The sequence below is a fragment of the Doryrhamphus excisus genome, chromosome 10, assembly GCF_030265055.1.
Source record: "Doryrhamphus excisus isolate RoL2022-K1 chromosome 10, RoL_Dexc_1.0, whole genome shotgun sequence".
In the NCBI taxonomy this organism is placed as follows: Eukaryota; Metazoa; Chordata; class Actinopteri; order Syngnathiformes; family Syngnathidae; genus Doryrhamphus; species Doryrhamphus excisus.
The window spans coordinates 1,812,634-1,828,762 of record NC_080475.1 but is presented as its reverse complement, the minus strand read 5'-3'; the positions used below and the strand labels follow the sequence as shown (position 1 = coordinate 1,828,762).

The following is a 16,129-nucleotide window of genomic DNA, read 5'->3' as shown; positions in this document are numbered from 1 at the left end:
TGCGACTGGAAGTTTGTCACTTGTCACTTTTTTATGGTTGCAGTCAATAAAACAGAGGTGGAGTGTCTTATCAGACACTTTCATGTTTTGTTGGAGGACATGAAGACAGTCAGCGGCTTGGACAGATGGACATTCAGAAGCATTCTGCACAACACCTTTGGACTCACAGACGACACCATCATGGATGCAGGTTATCATCATGTCAATCAATGTTTTATAAACACTTTTACAGTATGTATGGTATGTTAGCACCACTACAGCACTCAACAAAATATTCATACAGTTATTAATTGCATAATACACTAGTTAAGTATCAATTCCATGCTTGGTAAATACAAATTAATGCAAAAAAAAAACACTTTTGAAAGAATTTTGAATTAGATTTGTAGTGGCAAGAGATTAATACATGAATGCAATGTAAAAAATTTAATTAATTGATTTAGATTTTTTTGCTAATTTTTTAATAATGTTGGCTATTACATGAACTTAATTTAGCATGTCATATACACTCAAATTTTATTTATTTATTTTATTTAGCAAATTTTATATATATATATATATATATATATATATATATATATATATATATATATATATATATATATATATATATATATATATATATAAAGTTACTGCTACTTAAAAAGGTGTGTGCATTGTTATTATAATTAAGTAGACAACAAATTAAACTACTTTGAATAAAATGATTAAGTCAGTTGACTTAACATATTTTTTGGAGTTACAAACTTAAAAACTGTATTATTCTTATTATTCTTTTCTTATTTAAAAACAATTATTAAGTAAGCTTTACTTAAAATAAGCTTTGAGCGAAGAGGAAAAGCTAATTCGTGCAATGCGATATTGTTTGTTGGTTCAAAGCAATTTCAAATTAAGTTGTCATAATTAAGAAAGACTAATGGAAATTGTTGCGTTGATTTTTTTTTTTTTTTGAGGCTAGACATTTATTTTTTGAGTGTAGCTATTTAACTCCCTGCAACTGATCCAGGCTGTTGCGACAGAAAGAAGTGCAAAATAACGTCCCATATTTTTATGTCAACATCGTTGAAACGTTTGAAAGAGTCATTAATTAAATAACAATAAAACAAAAAACAATAACAGTATTAATAATATGTTAATCGACACAACAACAACAACATAAAAACTTGTCATTTAATATGATTAGAAAGTGTGTCACAACTTGTACACACACTCAAAATCCTACTTTTCCAAGGTGTGTTACGCGTACCATTAGGGGTACGTGACTAAAAATAAACAATTAGCGCCTAACGCTCACAATTACGAATATGCATGAACGCCTCACAGAGCAAAGAGACTGGCGCGAGAAGGCGACAGAGCGTCAATTTGTTCCTTGCTAGGTGTGCGTCATACCAGCAAATAAGTAAGTTTGAATGATTATTTTCCGCAATAAGAGTGTTTCATCTGAAATATTTCATTTATATCAGTGTTCCAATTAATCCCCGCACGGGTTTCAGAGGTGAAAACCTGTCACTGCGAGTGGAAAGTCACTCAAAAATGTCACTATTCCGATTGTTGTGTGTATTTTTGTATTTAGGCCACCATTAAGAAGTCGTGGTGGTTGGTTAAGAGTTGGGACACCATGGAAAGATTCCAGTCAGATAAGACACGTTATGCTCATATTCAACACAGCATCAAAAACTAGCTAACTTGCTGTCAGTGCTGTGCTAGCTTTTTCGAACAATTGGAGCATTCACGTGCATCACGGAACTCCTGGGTTACAAGTTGCCGCCTATTTCAGGGACACTTGGAACACATTCACGTGCAGGCCAAATCACGTGATATTTACAAAACAAACCACTCAATAAGACAATGGTACAAAGTGTTAAACAAATAAACAAATATGCAGACTTAAACTATAGCCATTGTAAGTGAACAAATACTATGGAATAGTGGAATAAAATATATGTAGGATGATTACTTATCTATTTATCAGTGCTCATGTCTAACTTTATCCAAATGTCACCATGCAAAATAGACATTTTTAATCCGGAATGACTATAAAATGTTTGAACCAATGAATTATGTTCAATTATGTTAATGAATTATGTTAAATGATACAACCCTCAATGTAAATTACATTTATTTTCAAAATAATGTGTGTTTCATTTTTACAAATCAAATGGGTTGTATTATTTGCAGTGTAATGTGTATGTTTTACTATACTATTATGTATAAATCTTATCATCAGATTGTATTTTGTGAGTAATTTGGTGTGACTTCACTAGTTAAAATAGTTTATTATCTTATATAAGCTGGTGCACGTCAGCACAAATATAAGTAATGTGTATGTACATAAAGATAGTGATCACGCAGAAAGTACAATGTGCAGTAGAATGGCGGGGCATAATTATGCAATATGGGCAACACACATGGTTATAAAGTTGGAGTTCTTTCCTGGCTGAGCATTTTTTCCTGTTGACACGGAAAGACCAGTGTACCACACTAACCCAACAATTGTTTCTCTTTCATTTTCTAAATATATATAAACATATATAAACATATTACACATCTATCATTTTCTCTCTTGCCCTTCAGTGTTCCGGACATTTGACAAAGACAATGACGGTTTTATCGGAATGAAAGAGTGGATTGAGGGACTATCAGTTTTTCTTCGTGGTACCTTGGATGAAAGAATAAAATGTAAGTGTGAAAAGTTTTTTTTTTTTTTGCATGTTTGGCACACCAGGAGACCCGGGTTCAATTCCTCCCGCCGCCCGGCCGCCACATGCCTCCAGGCTCCCGAACCTCACCTTCCAGCACACCCCATTGGGACTTTTCCATAGTTAGGGCTGCACGGTGGTTGAGTGGTTAGCACGCAGGCACACATCTAGGAGACCCAAGTTCGATTCCACTCTCAGGCATCTCTGTGTGGAGTTTGCATGTTCTCCCCGTGCATGCGCGGGTTTTCTCCGGGGACTCCCGTTTCCTCCCACATTCCAAAAACATGCTAGGTTAATTAGCGACTCCAAATTGTCCATAGGTATGAATGTGAGTGTGAATGGTTGTTTGTCTATGTGTGCCCTGTGATTGGCTGGCCACCAGTCCAGGGTGTACCCCGCCTCTCGCCCAAAGACAGCTGGGATAGGCTCCAGCACCCCCGCGACCCTCATGAGGATAAGCGGTAGAAAATGAATGCATGAATATAAATATTAGGGCTGTCAATCGATTAAAATATTAATCGCATTTTGCCCATTATTAAGTCACAATTAATCTCATGTAATTGCTGATGGGGAAATATTTTTGTGGTAAACAATTTGATGTGCAACTACAACAATAATTACATCAAATTTTATGTAAAAAGATATCAATTTGGGAACTATGGGCCATTTTAAATACTGGCAATGGCCCCAGACCATCGCACTGCCACCACCATATTTTACTGTTGGTATGCTGTTCTTTTTCTGAAATGCACCTACCAAAAAGTTCATCTTTTGTCTCATCAGACCACAGTATTTTGAAAGTAAATAGTGTAAATATGTACTGTAACTTATAATTAATCTGTATTTCGATTGTATTTTCCTTTGAGAAGATCTGCTGGGATAAATTGCATGTAATAAATTCTCCTTTTTCCACCCGCTCACCCGATGCAGACTGTTTTCAAGTGTATGACTTGAACGGTGACCACTACATCACCAGGGAGGAGATGTTACAGATGCTGAGGTACAGTCTCAGACTACCCGGAGAAGAGGACCCTTACGATGGAATCAAAGATCTGGTGGAGATCACACTCAAGAGGATGGTGAGATATGCTCTCACAAGGTGGACGAGCATCACATCTTCATATTGAGGAACTCTACATCGTGTCCACTCACAGGACCACGACCACGATGACAGGCTGTCCTTTGACGACTTTGACAGTTCGGTAAAAGAGGCGAATCATGTGATGGAGGCTTTTGGCACGTGTCTTCCCAACACCACAGTGAGTTGAGAAGTTGAATTTAACAGCTATGATCTTCATCTCCATTAATATCTGGTTTTGCCTCTTTACAGAGAATTGAGGCATTTGAGCAGCGTGTCTTTCAAGTTCAAGCAAAAGAGTGATCATATTTTATGCACCTTTTTAAGGTAATGGTTTAATTTCATTTGAACAAGCCTCAGATTGCAATTGAATGCATCATATAATCAGTTCACAGTTCCATATGTCCAAAAGTAGTAGGAAGAAGCAAAGCTTATTAAATCCTACCCCTCCATCTGGTACTTTTACAATCAGTAACTGTTACATTTGTTTACTTCCTGCCTTTCTGATATAATTTTTAATGTTTTTTTTTTTTTACAAATAAATGAATGAATGTACCGAAGTACGAGGTGATATGACTATATAATGACATAATGGGTACCATAGTAACCATCAATATAGTGATATATATAACACATCATGACTGGTTTATTCAACGCAACATGGCCATGGTATATTTATTCCCTGCATGTTAAACAAGCTTCATTCAAGTGATCATGACACCAACAAGTCTGGGAAAAAAAAATTAAATGAAAGTGCTCACCAGTCACAACAAAGCAAGAACAAAATAACAACATTGACTGATATGGTGCCATGTTTTTTTTGACTGAAACGGACAGATTTACTGTAAGATAGGCAAGATAAATGAGTGACTTCAAGCTATGTTTTGCAACAATTCATGTCTGGAACACTTACTGGTGACACTGGCAACCAGTTATATATATAAAAATAATAATAATAACCATCCATTTTCTAGACCACTTATTCTCATTAGGCTCACAGGGGTGTGCTGGAGCCTATCCCAGCTGACTTCAGGCAAGAGGCAACAATAGTAGGGTATGTTTTGCTAGGTTAATTGGCGACTCCAAATTGTCCATAGGTATGAATGTGAGTGTGAATGGTTGTTTGTCTATGTGTGCCCTGTGATTGGCTGGCCACCAGTCCAGGGTGTACCCCGCCTCTCGTCCGAAGACAGCTGGGATAGACTCCAGCAACCCCTGTGACCCTCGTGAGGATAAGCGGTAGAAAATGAATTAATGAATGTTGCCAGCTCGAGTGGTTAGCACACAGGCCACACAGTTAGGAGACCGGAGTTCGATTCCCCCCTCGGCCATCTATGTATGGAGTTTGCATGTTCTCCCCGTGCATGCGTGGGTTTTCTCCGGGTACTCCGGTTTCCTCCCACATTCCAAAAACATGCTAGGTTAATTGGCAAATCCAAATTGTCCATAGTTATGAATGTGAGTGTGAATGGTTGTTTGTCTGTATGTGCCCTGGGATTGGCTGGCCAGCGGTCCAGGGTGTACATCGCCTCTCGCCCGAAGACAGCTGAGATAGGCTCCAGCACCCCCTGTGACCCTTGTGAGGAAAAGCGGTAGAAAATGAATTAATGAATGTTATTTTTCATGGCAGAAATATCAACAGGAACACTACAAAATGTCCGAAAAGGAGTAGGTAAGAGCAGAGCTTATTTAATCCAACTTTCCCACGTCTATTAGTGGTAGTAAAAACATCCTGTGGTTAAGTGTCACCATCTAATGGGAGATGTGTCATCACATTAAAAAAAAAGAATGTGAATGTGAAGTCCTGATCAAATCCTCCGACGTGGTTTTATCTTTTTTTCCACCGGTTTGACATCAGGAACAGACGACACCTTAAAAAAAAAAAAAAAAGAATTTTTTTTTATAAATAAATATAAACACCAAGAAAATGTGACGTGTTACCTGTTTCATTGCGTTTCGGATCAAGCCGACGGTCGTATTGAGCGAGTCATCCTCCATGTCCACTTTAGGAGTGTCTTCTAATTTGGGTCCAATGAGTACCTCATTCTTTCCTGACATGACATCAGACAGCGGGTGTGGCACATCATCTTCCATCCTGCGTTTTCTGCTCTCAAAGTTTGTTGACCTCGGCACAAATTTGACTGCATGCGGATGACTCGGGTTCAGTCTGTCCTCTGCTAAATGAGATTTATGCACGCTTGACGCCGTTTTTTCTCCATTCCTAACAATGGCGTTGTGTAGCGTCCCCATTTTGTCCTCTGTTGTTACATGATCATGGTGTTTTGAGTAGAGACGTTCCTGCGGAGGTAGCGGCAGCAAGGGAAAGCCAAATTGGTGGTCGATGTTGGAACTCTCTCTTTCATTGTCACGGTCACTCGTGTCATGATGTGGAAGGATGATCTCTGGAGTGGGTTCTGGTGACTCCTTGTTTGATGCCTCTTCCGGCTCCCTCTCACGGGCTGCAATCCAAACAAAAATAATGACTGCAATTAAATATTTTGTTAAGGAACAAATAAAGATGATGAAAAACGCACGAGGGGAAAAAAAGCTTCAATATTACAAAGAATAAAAGTATAAACTATGGATGTTACAATCAATTAGTATCGGCCGATTTGGCGGGACAACTCGGGGTAGTGGATATCACGTTCATGGGTTATGTACTAACGTTTTCAAGTGTTTTTGCCCTCTGGTCAATATACTCGTTATGTATTTGCCTACAGACGGTATTTGTGTGTGGTTGTTTAATGAACATAAACACATTGTTTGTCCAGCCTTAGGATGATGAGTATCTCACAAAGGGTCAAAGAATATTTGCTTCAACTTTCATTCATTTTCTACCGCTTTTCCTCACGAGGGTCGCGGGGGTTCTGGAGCCTAACCCAGCTGTCTTCGGGCGAGAGGCGGGGTACACCCTGGACTGGTGGCCAGCCAATCACAGGGCACATATAGACAAACAACCATTCACACTCACATTCATACCTATGGACAATTTGGAGTCTGCAATTAACCTGGCATGTTTTTGGAATGTGGGAGGAAACCGGAGTACCCGGAGAAAACCCACGCACACACGGGGAGAACATGCAAACTCCACACAGAGATGGCTGAGGGTGGAATTGAACCCTGGTCTCCTAGCTGTGAGGTCTGCGCGCTAACCACTCGACCGCCGTGCCGCTCCTGCTTCAACTTTTAGTAGTTTATTATTATTACTGTTAAATTCAGACTTTATGCATTTAAATGACAGCAAAAAGTTCTCCTCCCATTGTGTGTGGAAGTGGTATACTTACTGTTCTGTTTCAAACACTTTCTTAAGTTTAGAATAAATAAACTAGGGGCTAACTTGTCAGCTCGGCAGCTTGCTATATGCCAGTGTTTTTCAACCTTTTTTGAGCCACGGCACGTTTTTTACGTTGGAAAAAATTTGCGGCACACCAATAACCAACATTATTTGCTTCTTTCAGTTTTTTTCCTGATTACGGACTCGCCACAACAGATCCTTTTGATCCGCATACTAATTTAACCAACAATGTTACAACATGTCACCACTACCTCTCACGTGCATCACTAAGTCTATTAGAGGAACGAGGCAATCAGCTACGTGTTGCCACACGGACGAATGTTACATTGCTCTGCCAGTCTTTACACCAATGACACGCAACAATGACATAATATTTGTAGAAAATGATTAATACATATTAATAAAAAAAAGTGATATTGAATAATTCCTCACGGCACACTTGTTGTTGAAAATCACTTCTATATGCTATGAGCAGCGGCTGTCTCTTTTGACCCCACATTGATGCCGTAGGCCACATGTGTCGACAGAGGGCCGAAGCACTGCAGGTTTTCTTTCCAACCAGTTTCTCCAGCAGGTGATTTAATTGACGAGCTCCTTCCCTCCAACCAAAGGAGGGTTAATAATTAAAATCACCTGCTTTAGTGACCGGCTGTGACCGAGTTTGACTCCCCTGCCGTAGAATGAGCATTAGTGTTGCATACCACACCTCTACTACAAGCACCCCGAAGTATGTATCTCCGCCGGTCCTGCAGCTTCATCCTGGTGTCCTCCACCGTCTCATATTCAGGTACATAACAAACATGCAGCACACCTCCATAAAAACTCTTCTCATCCATGTGCCGTTTAGCTGCTCTGAAAGTTATAAAATAAGTGTTACTCTCAGGGAACAATATCGTCACACTTTGAATGTAACATAATGAACCTGGCACTGGTGATCTTCTGGAACTTGACCAGGTAGACCTCTGTGAACTCCTCAGCAGGGTACTCATCCAACGGTCTGTATTCTTGCACGGTTCCATACAGAGCACATAGCTGGATCAACTCCGTCATAACTCCAATGGCGGGGACCCCTTGTACCATGACGTAACACGACTCTAAATTGATGGTGTACACCTGCCAAAAGGACAGTGAAGTCCCAATTTGAATGAGGTTTGTTTACATCCCACAAAGCTGTTTAAAACATGTTATTTTCAGCGTTATAATCGACGTTAGAATCCTTCAGCTCACCTTAACAGCCCTTGCTTTCCTCCCCTCTCGATATTTTGCCCGAGAAATGCATACTTTTCTCTGTTCGTGGTGTTTGTAAACCTCCGGAGCGACCCAACAACGACTACCCGACGCCGCCATGTTTTATAAAAACAAGTTTCCGATTCCTGCACTTCAAAATAAGAGTCCAAGTGTACGCAGTAACGGTTAAGTATCAGTACAGTTTGCGTTTGGTTGTTATATTTTGAAAGGTATCGGAGCGGGAAGTTGTCTTCTTCCAAGTAAGTCGAAAAATGAAGATGTTGAGCTGTTTTAAAACCTTGAATCTGTAACGAGCTTCGCAAACGCTTCTTTTGACGTGAAAAATGCACAGTAGATGGCCTTTGTTGACAAGCTCCCTTACTTATTTTAGTCATCAAATTATACATGAATGTTCTTAATAATTCATAATGATTGTGGGAAAGCTGGGGCTTATCCCAGCTGACTCGTCACCAGTTAATCACAGGGAACATGTAGACCAGCCATTACCAAATGGCAGACCTCAGGACTGTTACAGACCCAGTGATGGCCCTTTATGAATTTGTGACCAATTAAAGTGAATGGGAAAATAACATATAGTTATGCCCGCGGACCGAGTTTGCGTGCGTAATTACTTCAGTTATTACGGTTACCGTGACAGCAAATTGTTTACTTGCTGAGAAGGGGAATAGAGAACCGTGGCTTGCTCAAAAGTAAAGTACAATATGTACTGTTGCAGCTTTTCCATTAAAGATGGAAAATATTATGATAAATATTATTTTTGCTGCATTTTTTTAACTTTAAAATAAGTCTATAGTGTTCATTTTATTGGTCAGTGAAACCTTTTGTTGTTGACGTGAAATTTGGCGGCCATTTTCTTTTCAATGCAATATTGTATTGAAACAATAAGCTAGTCTGTTTGATCCAATTTAAGGGACCTTCAATGTGAAATAAATACACATATGGACCTTTCTCAATTTTAATTGAGGACCCCTAATACAGACAAACATTCATAGCAGTGGGCAATTTAGAGTCTCCAGTTAGCCTAATGTTTTTGGGGTGTCAGAGGAAGTTGCAGTACCTGGAGGAAAAAAAAAACACGCAGAGATGTTCCAATGCTAAGGCTGACATGCTAACCACCAGGCCTGTGTGTGGTATCCAGTCCTCTGCTTTAAAATCATTCCCTCAGAAAGTAGGAATCTTTGTGATTCCAGTCTTGTGTGGAATGACGTTCACACAGCACGTACACATGCTCCTTCAAAGGCTCGGGTTTGAAATCTATGTAAATAACCAACTACAACGTATTGTTTTATTCCCCTAGCATTAAGGTTCACACACAACCACGAGAACATGAGCCTCTAATTGCACATCGTGGAGAGCAAAGTCAGTTAAATACTAGATTTGGAACTGGAGTCCATATTCAGTGATTATGGCGAGAGGCCAGAGCATGCAACATGCTTTGCAATTTCAGCCCGCAGAGAACTGTGTAGAAGTTTGTTGTGTTTTTTTTTGTTTTTTGTTTTTTTTGCTGTAGTGATTTATTGTTGTCTGTCATCTTTGAGCATTTGTGTTCTACTGGGGATTTTTTGAACATAACCCATAAAAAAAACAGTTTGCGGCGTTGTTAAATAGCATGAAAAGCTTGCATGGCGTTTAGATATGCCACTGAAGTCACAGTCACGCTCTCCGAAATTAGAAACGATGGCACTGGTATTTAAATGAAACTTTTTGGAAATGACAAAAACACATGTCGGAAAAATTCCTGGGATTTGTATTTTTTTTTCTAAATTGCTAAATAGTTGCATCCCAGGCTGCACAGTGGTCGAGTGGTTAGCGCGCAGGCCTCAGAGTTCAATTCCACCCTCGGCCATCGATGTGTGGAGTTTGCATGTTATCTTCGGGTACTCCGGTTTCCTTCCACATTCTAAAAACATGCTAGGTTAATTAGCGACTCCAAATTGTCCATAGGTATGAATGTGAGTGTGAATGGTTGTTTGTCTATATGTGCCCTGTGATTGGCTGGCCACCAGTCCAGGGTGTACCCCGCCTCTCACCTGAAGACAGCTGGGATAGGCTCCAGCATACCCCCCATGACCCTCGTGAGGATAAGCAGTAGAAAATGAATGAATGAATGAATATAAATATTAGGCCTGTCAATTGATTAAAATATTAATCACATTTTGCCCATTTCACAATTAATCTCATGTAATTGCAGATGGGGAAATATCTTTGTGGCAAACAATTTCAATTTTTATGTAAAAAGATATCAATTTGGGAACTATGGGCCATTATTTAAAAAAAAATACAATCAGCAAGCATATTTTTGTATCAGTATTTTTCTTTTTTATTAGCATATTAGCTCTTAAACTCGCTCACAGACGTTCAGCAAATACAAAATGTGACCAAGTGAGACCTCTCACACTAACTTTTTGTTTATTTGTGTCAGCTCAAAATAAGATTTGTTTATTTATGATAGTGGTTTTAAATTCTAAATGTTTGTGAGTAAAAAGCCTATTTAGGAACATCCAGAAAGGATTATTATTAAAGAATTGCCTCAATGCACATTTCCTTTATGAAATGTACAAATACCTAAAACATAGGGCAATAGTCATAAAACATTTCATCCAAATTGCAAACCTAATGTCATTTCATTTCTTTTTTAAAACACATTGAAATACATAGAAATTAATCATCATATTACAGTAAATATTATTTTATTACAATACTCTGTATGTACCACAGTTTTTGTATGTTTAATGCAATTTGCGATTAGTCCTACTTTTTTTGACGGTCATTGAACACACCGGCGCAAAGAGGGATGTATGGATGTATTTGGATGGATTTTACCGCTTTTTCTTTCACCCCATACTCTTGCCCGCAGACAGCTGGGATAGGCTCCAGCACCACCGCGACCCTCGTGAGGAAAAAGCGGTAGAAAATGAATGAATGAATGAATGAATGTTTATTATTCCCAGTCTGGAAGCCATTTTCCAAAAGTACCGTTTCAGGTCACCCAGAACGCTGTTTCCGTGTGGATAGAAGGCTAAAATGCTAAAATACTTTGCCGTTTAGAGCCCGTCAGTCAATTTTCATGTGAAATTTAGTCGAGCCCGTGGCTTTAATAAATAGAAGAAGATTCACACGGTTTATGCGAGTGTGGGAAAAAGTGACAAGAAAAACAGATGTTCTCACATGATTTATTTGTGGTGTCTTTTTGCACCCACATGCGGTGTTGCCACACTGGTGATGGAACACATGACAAGGGGCGCTGTTCTCACATCATATACTCTAACCGCTCAACATTGTTTTCTTGATCCATGTGACGTAATTGCACACTTTTGTGTACACCCCGGGTTTGTTTCTAAGAGCGCAGCCTTTCCCCCAGGATACGACTCCTTGGAGCACGCCGTCACATGTCATGGGACCTCCGGAGTCACCCTTGCAGATGAAAGAGATGAATTATTATAATGGGTGTGTCGTCAAAAGGCAGAAATACTATTGGGTAACATGTTTAAAGTACCTGACAGGAGTCTTTGCCTCCCTGCAGATACCCAGCACATATCATGTTGTCTGTGATTTGGAAGGGATATGCATTGAAGCAGACATCATCACTCAGGAGGGGGGCATCCAGGCACTGCAGCTTATGAGGATACCTGGCTAAATATGGGACACATGGAATGAAATTATGTGTGGGCATCAACAGAACACAGAATTTAACCCCTAAAGTTGATCACAATTTCTTTACCAATATACAGTAAACCTCGGATATATCGGACTCGGATATATCGGAAATTCGCTCACAACGGACAGATAAAAAAGAACCATTTTTTCTGTAATGCATTTCCAATAAAAATTCATTGCATATATCGATTTTTTATAACGAATTTCGCCTATTTCGGACAAAATCTCCAGTCCCGTTCCAATGCATTTCCATTAAATTTCCCTCGCATATATCGGATGGCCGCATCGTGGCGCTCCGATTCGCCGAATCGTGACAGGCCGCTATACGACGTCATTTGCAGCGTTTGTCCAGGTACATTGGAAACATAGTCAAGGAAGTGCCATTTTCTAACGGATAAAATCCGATTTACGCATATACCGGATATAAATCCGATATATTCGTAAAACGGACATTTTCCGGTATACGCATATAACGGATTTCGCTTATATCGGACAAAACCAGTGGGAACAATTGAATCCGATATATCCGAGGTTTACTGTAAATCAATAAGAATAAGTTCATTATTTTTTTGTTATGATTATTGTTAATGTTGACTTGTGGTCCTTTTTAACAATACAGTTGGTATATGAAGTAGTTCTGTGGTTACATTATCCCACTTATTTGCCATTAAGAGTACCCAGTAACAGTAAATCAAAACAGCGGTCGAGTGGTTAGCACGCAGACTAGAAGACCAGGGTTCAATATCGATAAACAACATGGTTTGTTTCTTTCGTTTTTTTCCTGATTACAGACTCCCCACAGTGGATTTTTGCTATGTTCCAGATGCTCTTCCGGACGAATACCGATGATGTTTACAAAGTCCAGAACGCTAACCACTACAATATGGCGGGCTCATTGATAAACAACATATATCCCAATATTTCTTCCATTTCTTCCGTGGGTTTTCTACGGGTATTCCGGTTTTCCTCCCACATTCCAAAAACATGCTAGGTTAATTGGCGACTCCAAATTGTCCATAGGTATGAATGTGAGTGTGAATGGTTGTTTGTCTATATGTGCCCTGTGATTGGCTGGCCACCAGTCCAGGGTGTATGAATAAATTATTGTAAAATGTACATCTGCCACCGTGTGGACATTTTTTTTTCATCTTAAAACTAAACCAAACATGCAATCTTCTATTGTGGAGTTGCATCATCAACTGTCTTGTCCCCCCAAAAAAAGTAAAAGATCAGCCAGCAGTCTGGTAGAAAAAAATACGTATAACTACGTCTTTGGTCGGGCATGAGTTCATAATTTCGGTCAATATACCAGAATCTTTCATCTTTAGTCCTTTAGTCCTAATCCAATTTCAGTATATTTAAGTTAATCGAATTAACTTCATAATATGACATTTGCTTCTATTATGGAAATAATATTTACTGATATTACATTTTTTTACATTATTTTGCCATCTCCGGGTACTCCGGTTTCCTCCCACATTCCAAAAACATGCTAGGTTAATTGGCGACTCCAAATTGTCCATAGGTATGAATGTGAGTGTGAATGGTTGTTTGTCAATATGTGCCCTGTGATTGGCTGGCCACCAGTCCAGGGTGTACCCCGCCTCTCGCCCGAAGGCAGCTGGTCTTTGGTCTGTCAAGGGCCTAAATGATGACTCGATTAATCAATAAAACAACTGCTTAAGGAAATATAAAAATGGCCTGCTTATGCGAACATTACACAAAAAACATAGAGAAAGTGGATATGACCCAAAATGGTCACCGGGCTGATCATGTGTCTTGCAATTCCCTACTGAAACGCTAGGGGCAGTGTTATCCTGAATATGAGCACAATGGTGACTGAAGCAACATTCAAATGTTCTTAGAGTATTGTAAATGTTGACCTGAAACTATACTCATGTTTGTATTATTTTTGTGTAACCGCTCATATTTATTGATTACATTGATTAATTTTGTTTTGACAGGCTTTTGGGTGCTTTCGAGGGAGGATAGTCCTTTTTTGAAAAATGCAATTTTAGCTTTTTGTGATTTTCGTGCACCAACGATGAACTATTTACACCATACTAAGGGGGGAAACTGTTTTTTCTTTACATTTATTTAATAACCTAACACATCGGATTGATATTGGCGTGTTTAATACCTTAAATTTGTAAATAATTTCATTGTGGCCACTTCAATTTTTCTGCAAAAAAATGAGGCCATCAGTGAAAAAAAAAATCTGTAAATGTTCAGAAAATGTTCGAACGTCAGGAGAATTAAACTTTGCCGCGCTTCATTCACATCACGCCATAACTCACAGCCTTCATCACTTGGTCGAGTACTCCCCCAACCGGAGATATGGCACACGGTCCCGTCAGCGGCACATCTAGACGGGAGCGTAGCAGGGCGCACGTAGCTGTTCAAAGTGGCTGGGCGACTCAGTTTGATCAGCATGATATCGGCGTCCTGTGTGCGAGGGTTGTAGTCAGGATGGCGAATGAACTCTGCAGACATGATGTGCTGCTCCGTGCCCTCCAGCTCCCAGATGTCGTGCTCCCCCAGCCGCACTTCTACATCGGATCTAGGAATCTTTCTTATTTATTTCATTGTCATTTTGTAGAGTATCATGATTTGCTAAAATATCGCTCTTACTTTGTTTTGCAGTGTGCAGCAGAGAGCACCCACTCTGGCGACAAGAGGACCCCTCCGCAGAAGTTGTACCCGGTGAAGAGAGACGCTTGGTAGGGCACTGAGTTTTTGGTACATTCATACCCTCCAACTATCCTGTCATCGTCCTTGAGGGCAGCTGCAGCTGAAATTGAAATTGAAGGAGTATACAGTATATATGCAGTATATATATATATATATATTTATTTATTTCTAAACTTATTTCCATCTGCGATAAATGCGACTAATTGTGAGTTAACTATGGGCCAAAAAATGCGATTAATTACGATCAAATATTTAAATCAATTGACAGCCCTAATGTGTATATATATACATATATACACACATATATGTATATATGTATATATATATATATATATATACATATATACACACATATATGTATATATGTGTATATATATATATATATACATATATATATGTGTGTGTGTGTATATGTATATATCTATATGTATATATGTATGTGTGTGTATATATATATGTGTGTATGTATATATATATATATCTGTGTGTGTGTATATGTATATATCTATGTATATGTATATATGTATGTGTGTGTATATATATGTGTGTATGTATATATATATATGTGTGTGTGTGTATGTATATATATATATATATATATATATATATATATATATATATATTATTTGATATATTAATTATTATAAATTAATTAAATTGATTGTGAGTTAACTATGGGCAAAAAATGTGATTAATCACAATCAAATATTTAAATCAATTGACAGCCCTAATATATATATATATATACGTATATATATATATATATATATATATATATATATATATATATATATATATATATATATATATATATATATGTGTGTGTGTGTGTGTGTGCGTGTATATGTATATATATAATATAAATATTATAAATATATAATTTGATCATGATTAATTGCATTTTTTTGCCCATAGTTAACTCATAATTAATCATTAATCGCATTTAATCACTGATGGAAATACGTTTTTATCAAAGTAAGTAGGGGAAATATCTTTGTGCTAAACGATTCGATGTGCAACTACAACGATAATTACATAAAATTTTCAGTAAAGGGATATCAATGTGGGAACTGTGGGCCATTTAAAAAAAATACAATTGGTAAGCATATTTTTGTATTACTATTTTTCTTTATTATTTGCATATTAGCTCTTAAACTCGCCCACAGACGTTCAGCAAATACAAAATGTGAGCGAGTCAGACCGTTTTCTTTCACCTCATACTTACCGTTCTGTATATATATATATATATATATATATAAAATCTACAGTATAACATATCACCCGCATCTCATTGAAGTACTTTTACTATAGTATGCATAGATTTTATACAATACCTGCACCTCCAAAGAGAGCAAGAAGAACCAAAAACTTCAATCCTTCCATCTGTCAGGGCAGCAGTGTTCTTGTGTTCTTTAGCGACTTCTTTTCCCCAGTTCTTATCTCCTCTTTCTCAAGGTCTTT

At 38.3% G+C, this 16,129-nt stretch overlaps 4 protein-coding genes across 6 annotated transcripts in view; 2 read left to right on the top strand and 2 right to left on the bottom strand.

Moving 5' to 3' along the window:
• The first annotated feature begins 1,312 nt into the window (after positions 1-1,312).
• LOC131137570 (calaxin-like) lies at positions 1,313-14,689 on the top strand. The gene is made up of 6 exons (XM_058085687.1): positions 1,313-1,399; positions 2,575-2,679; positions 3,630-3,778; positions 3,854-3,958; positions 4,030-4,104; positions 14,621-14,689. Coding segments are annotated over exons 1-5 (411 nt in total). The 5' UTR covers positions 1,313-1,398; the 3' UTR covers positions 4,081-4,104; positions 14,621-14,689.
• On the bottom strand, positions 3,954-8,460 carry rbm48 (RNA binding motif protein 48). Its single transcript, XM_058085676.1, has 5 exons — positions 8,300-8,460; positions 7,995-8,185; positions 7,779-7,924; positions 5,719-6,236; positions 3,954-5,648 (listed from the first exon to the last, which is right to left on the bottom strand). The coding sequence occupies exons 1-5, from the start codon at positions 8,417-8,419 to the stop codon at positions 5,586-5,588; spliced, it is 1,038 nt and encodes a 345-aa protein (XP_057941659.1). The 5' UTR covers positions 8,420-8,460; the 3' UTR covers positions 3,954-5,585.
• Positions 7,645-16,129, top strand: part of LOC131137562 (chemerin-like receptor 1) — a 26,287-nt gene continuing 17,802 nt past the window's right edge. The window contains exons 1-2 of one of the 3 annotated variants that reach the window (XM_058085671.1): positions 7,645-7,859; positions 14,621-14,697. The gene's annotated coding sequence lies outside the window, so the exon portion shown is untranslated. The remainder of the gene's footprint in view (positions 7,860-14,620; positions 14,698-16,129) is intronic. The other 2 variants (XM_058085673.1, XM_058085672.1) reach the window with 2 other exon arrangements.
• LOC131137569 (trypsin-like) lies at positions 11,480-16,122 on the bottom strand. The gene is made up of 5 exons (XM_058085686.1): positions 16,003-16,122; positions 14,609-14,768; positions 14,275-14,537; positions 11,817-11,953; positions 11,480-11,734 (listed from the first exon to the last, which is right to left on the bottom strand). Exons 1-5 carry the CDS (start codon positions 16,049-16,051, stop codon positions 11,585-11,587), a joined length of 759 nt encoding a protein of 252 aa, XP_057941669.1. The 5' UTR covers positions 16,052-16,122; the 3' UTR covers positions 11,480-11,584.

Bases quoted from the DNA above. Each gene is read 5' to 3' on its own strand.
- LOC131137570 (XM_058085687.1), top strand. The intron at 2,680-3,629 runs GTAAGTGTGAAA...CACCCGATGCAG, and splicing joins CTTGGATGAAAGAATAAAAT to ACTGTTTTCAAGTGTATGAC. The intron at 3,779-3,853 runs GTGAGATATGCT...GTCCACTCACAG, and splicing joins AGATCACACTCAAGAGGATG to GACCACGACCACGATGACAG.
- rbm48 (XM_058085676.1), bottom strand. From the start codon at position 8,419: ATGGCGGCGTCGGGTAGTCGTTGTTGGGTCGCTCCGGAGGTTTACAAA. The intron at 7,925-7,994 runs GTTCATTATGTT...TATAACTTTCAG, and splicing joins CAGAAGATCACCAGTGCCAG to AGCAGCTAAACGGCACATGG. The intron at 5,649-5,718 runs GTAACACGTCAC...TTTTTTTTTAAG, and splicing joins TCCGAAACGCAATGAAACAG to GTGTCGTCTGTTCCTGATGT.
- LOC131137569 (XM_058085686.1), bottom strand. From the start codon at position 16,051: ATGGAAGGATTGAAGTTTTTGGTTCTTCTTGCTCTCTTTGGAGGTGCA. The intron at 14,538-14,608 runs GTAAGAGCGATA...AAAGATTCCTAG, and splicing joins GCTGCACACTGCAAAACAAA to ATCCGATGTAGAAGTGCGGC. The intron at 11,954-14,274 runs GTGAGTTATGGC...TCCCATATTTAG, and splicing joins TCGACCAAGTGATGAAGGCT to CCAGGTATCCTCATAAGCTG.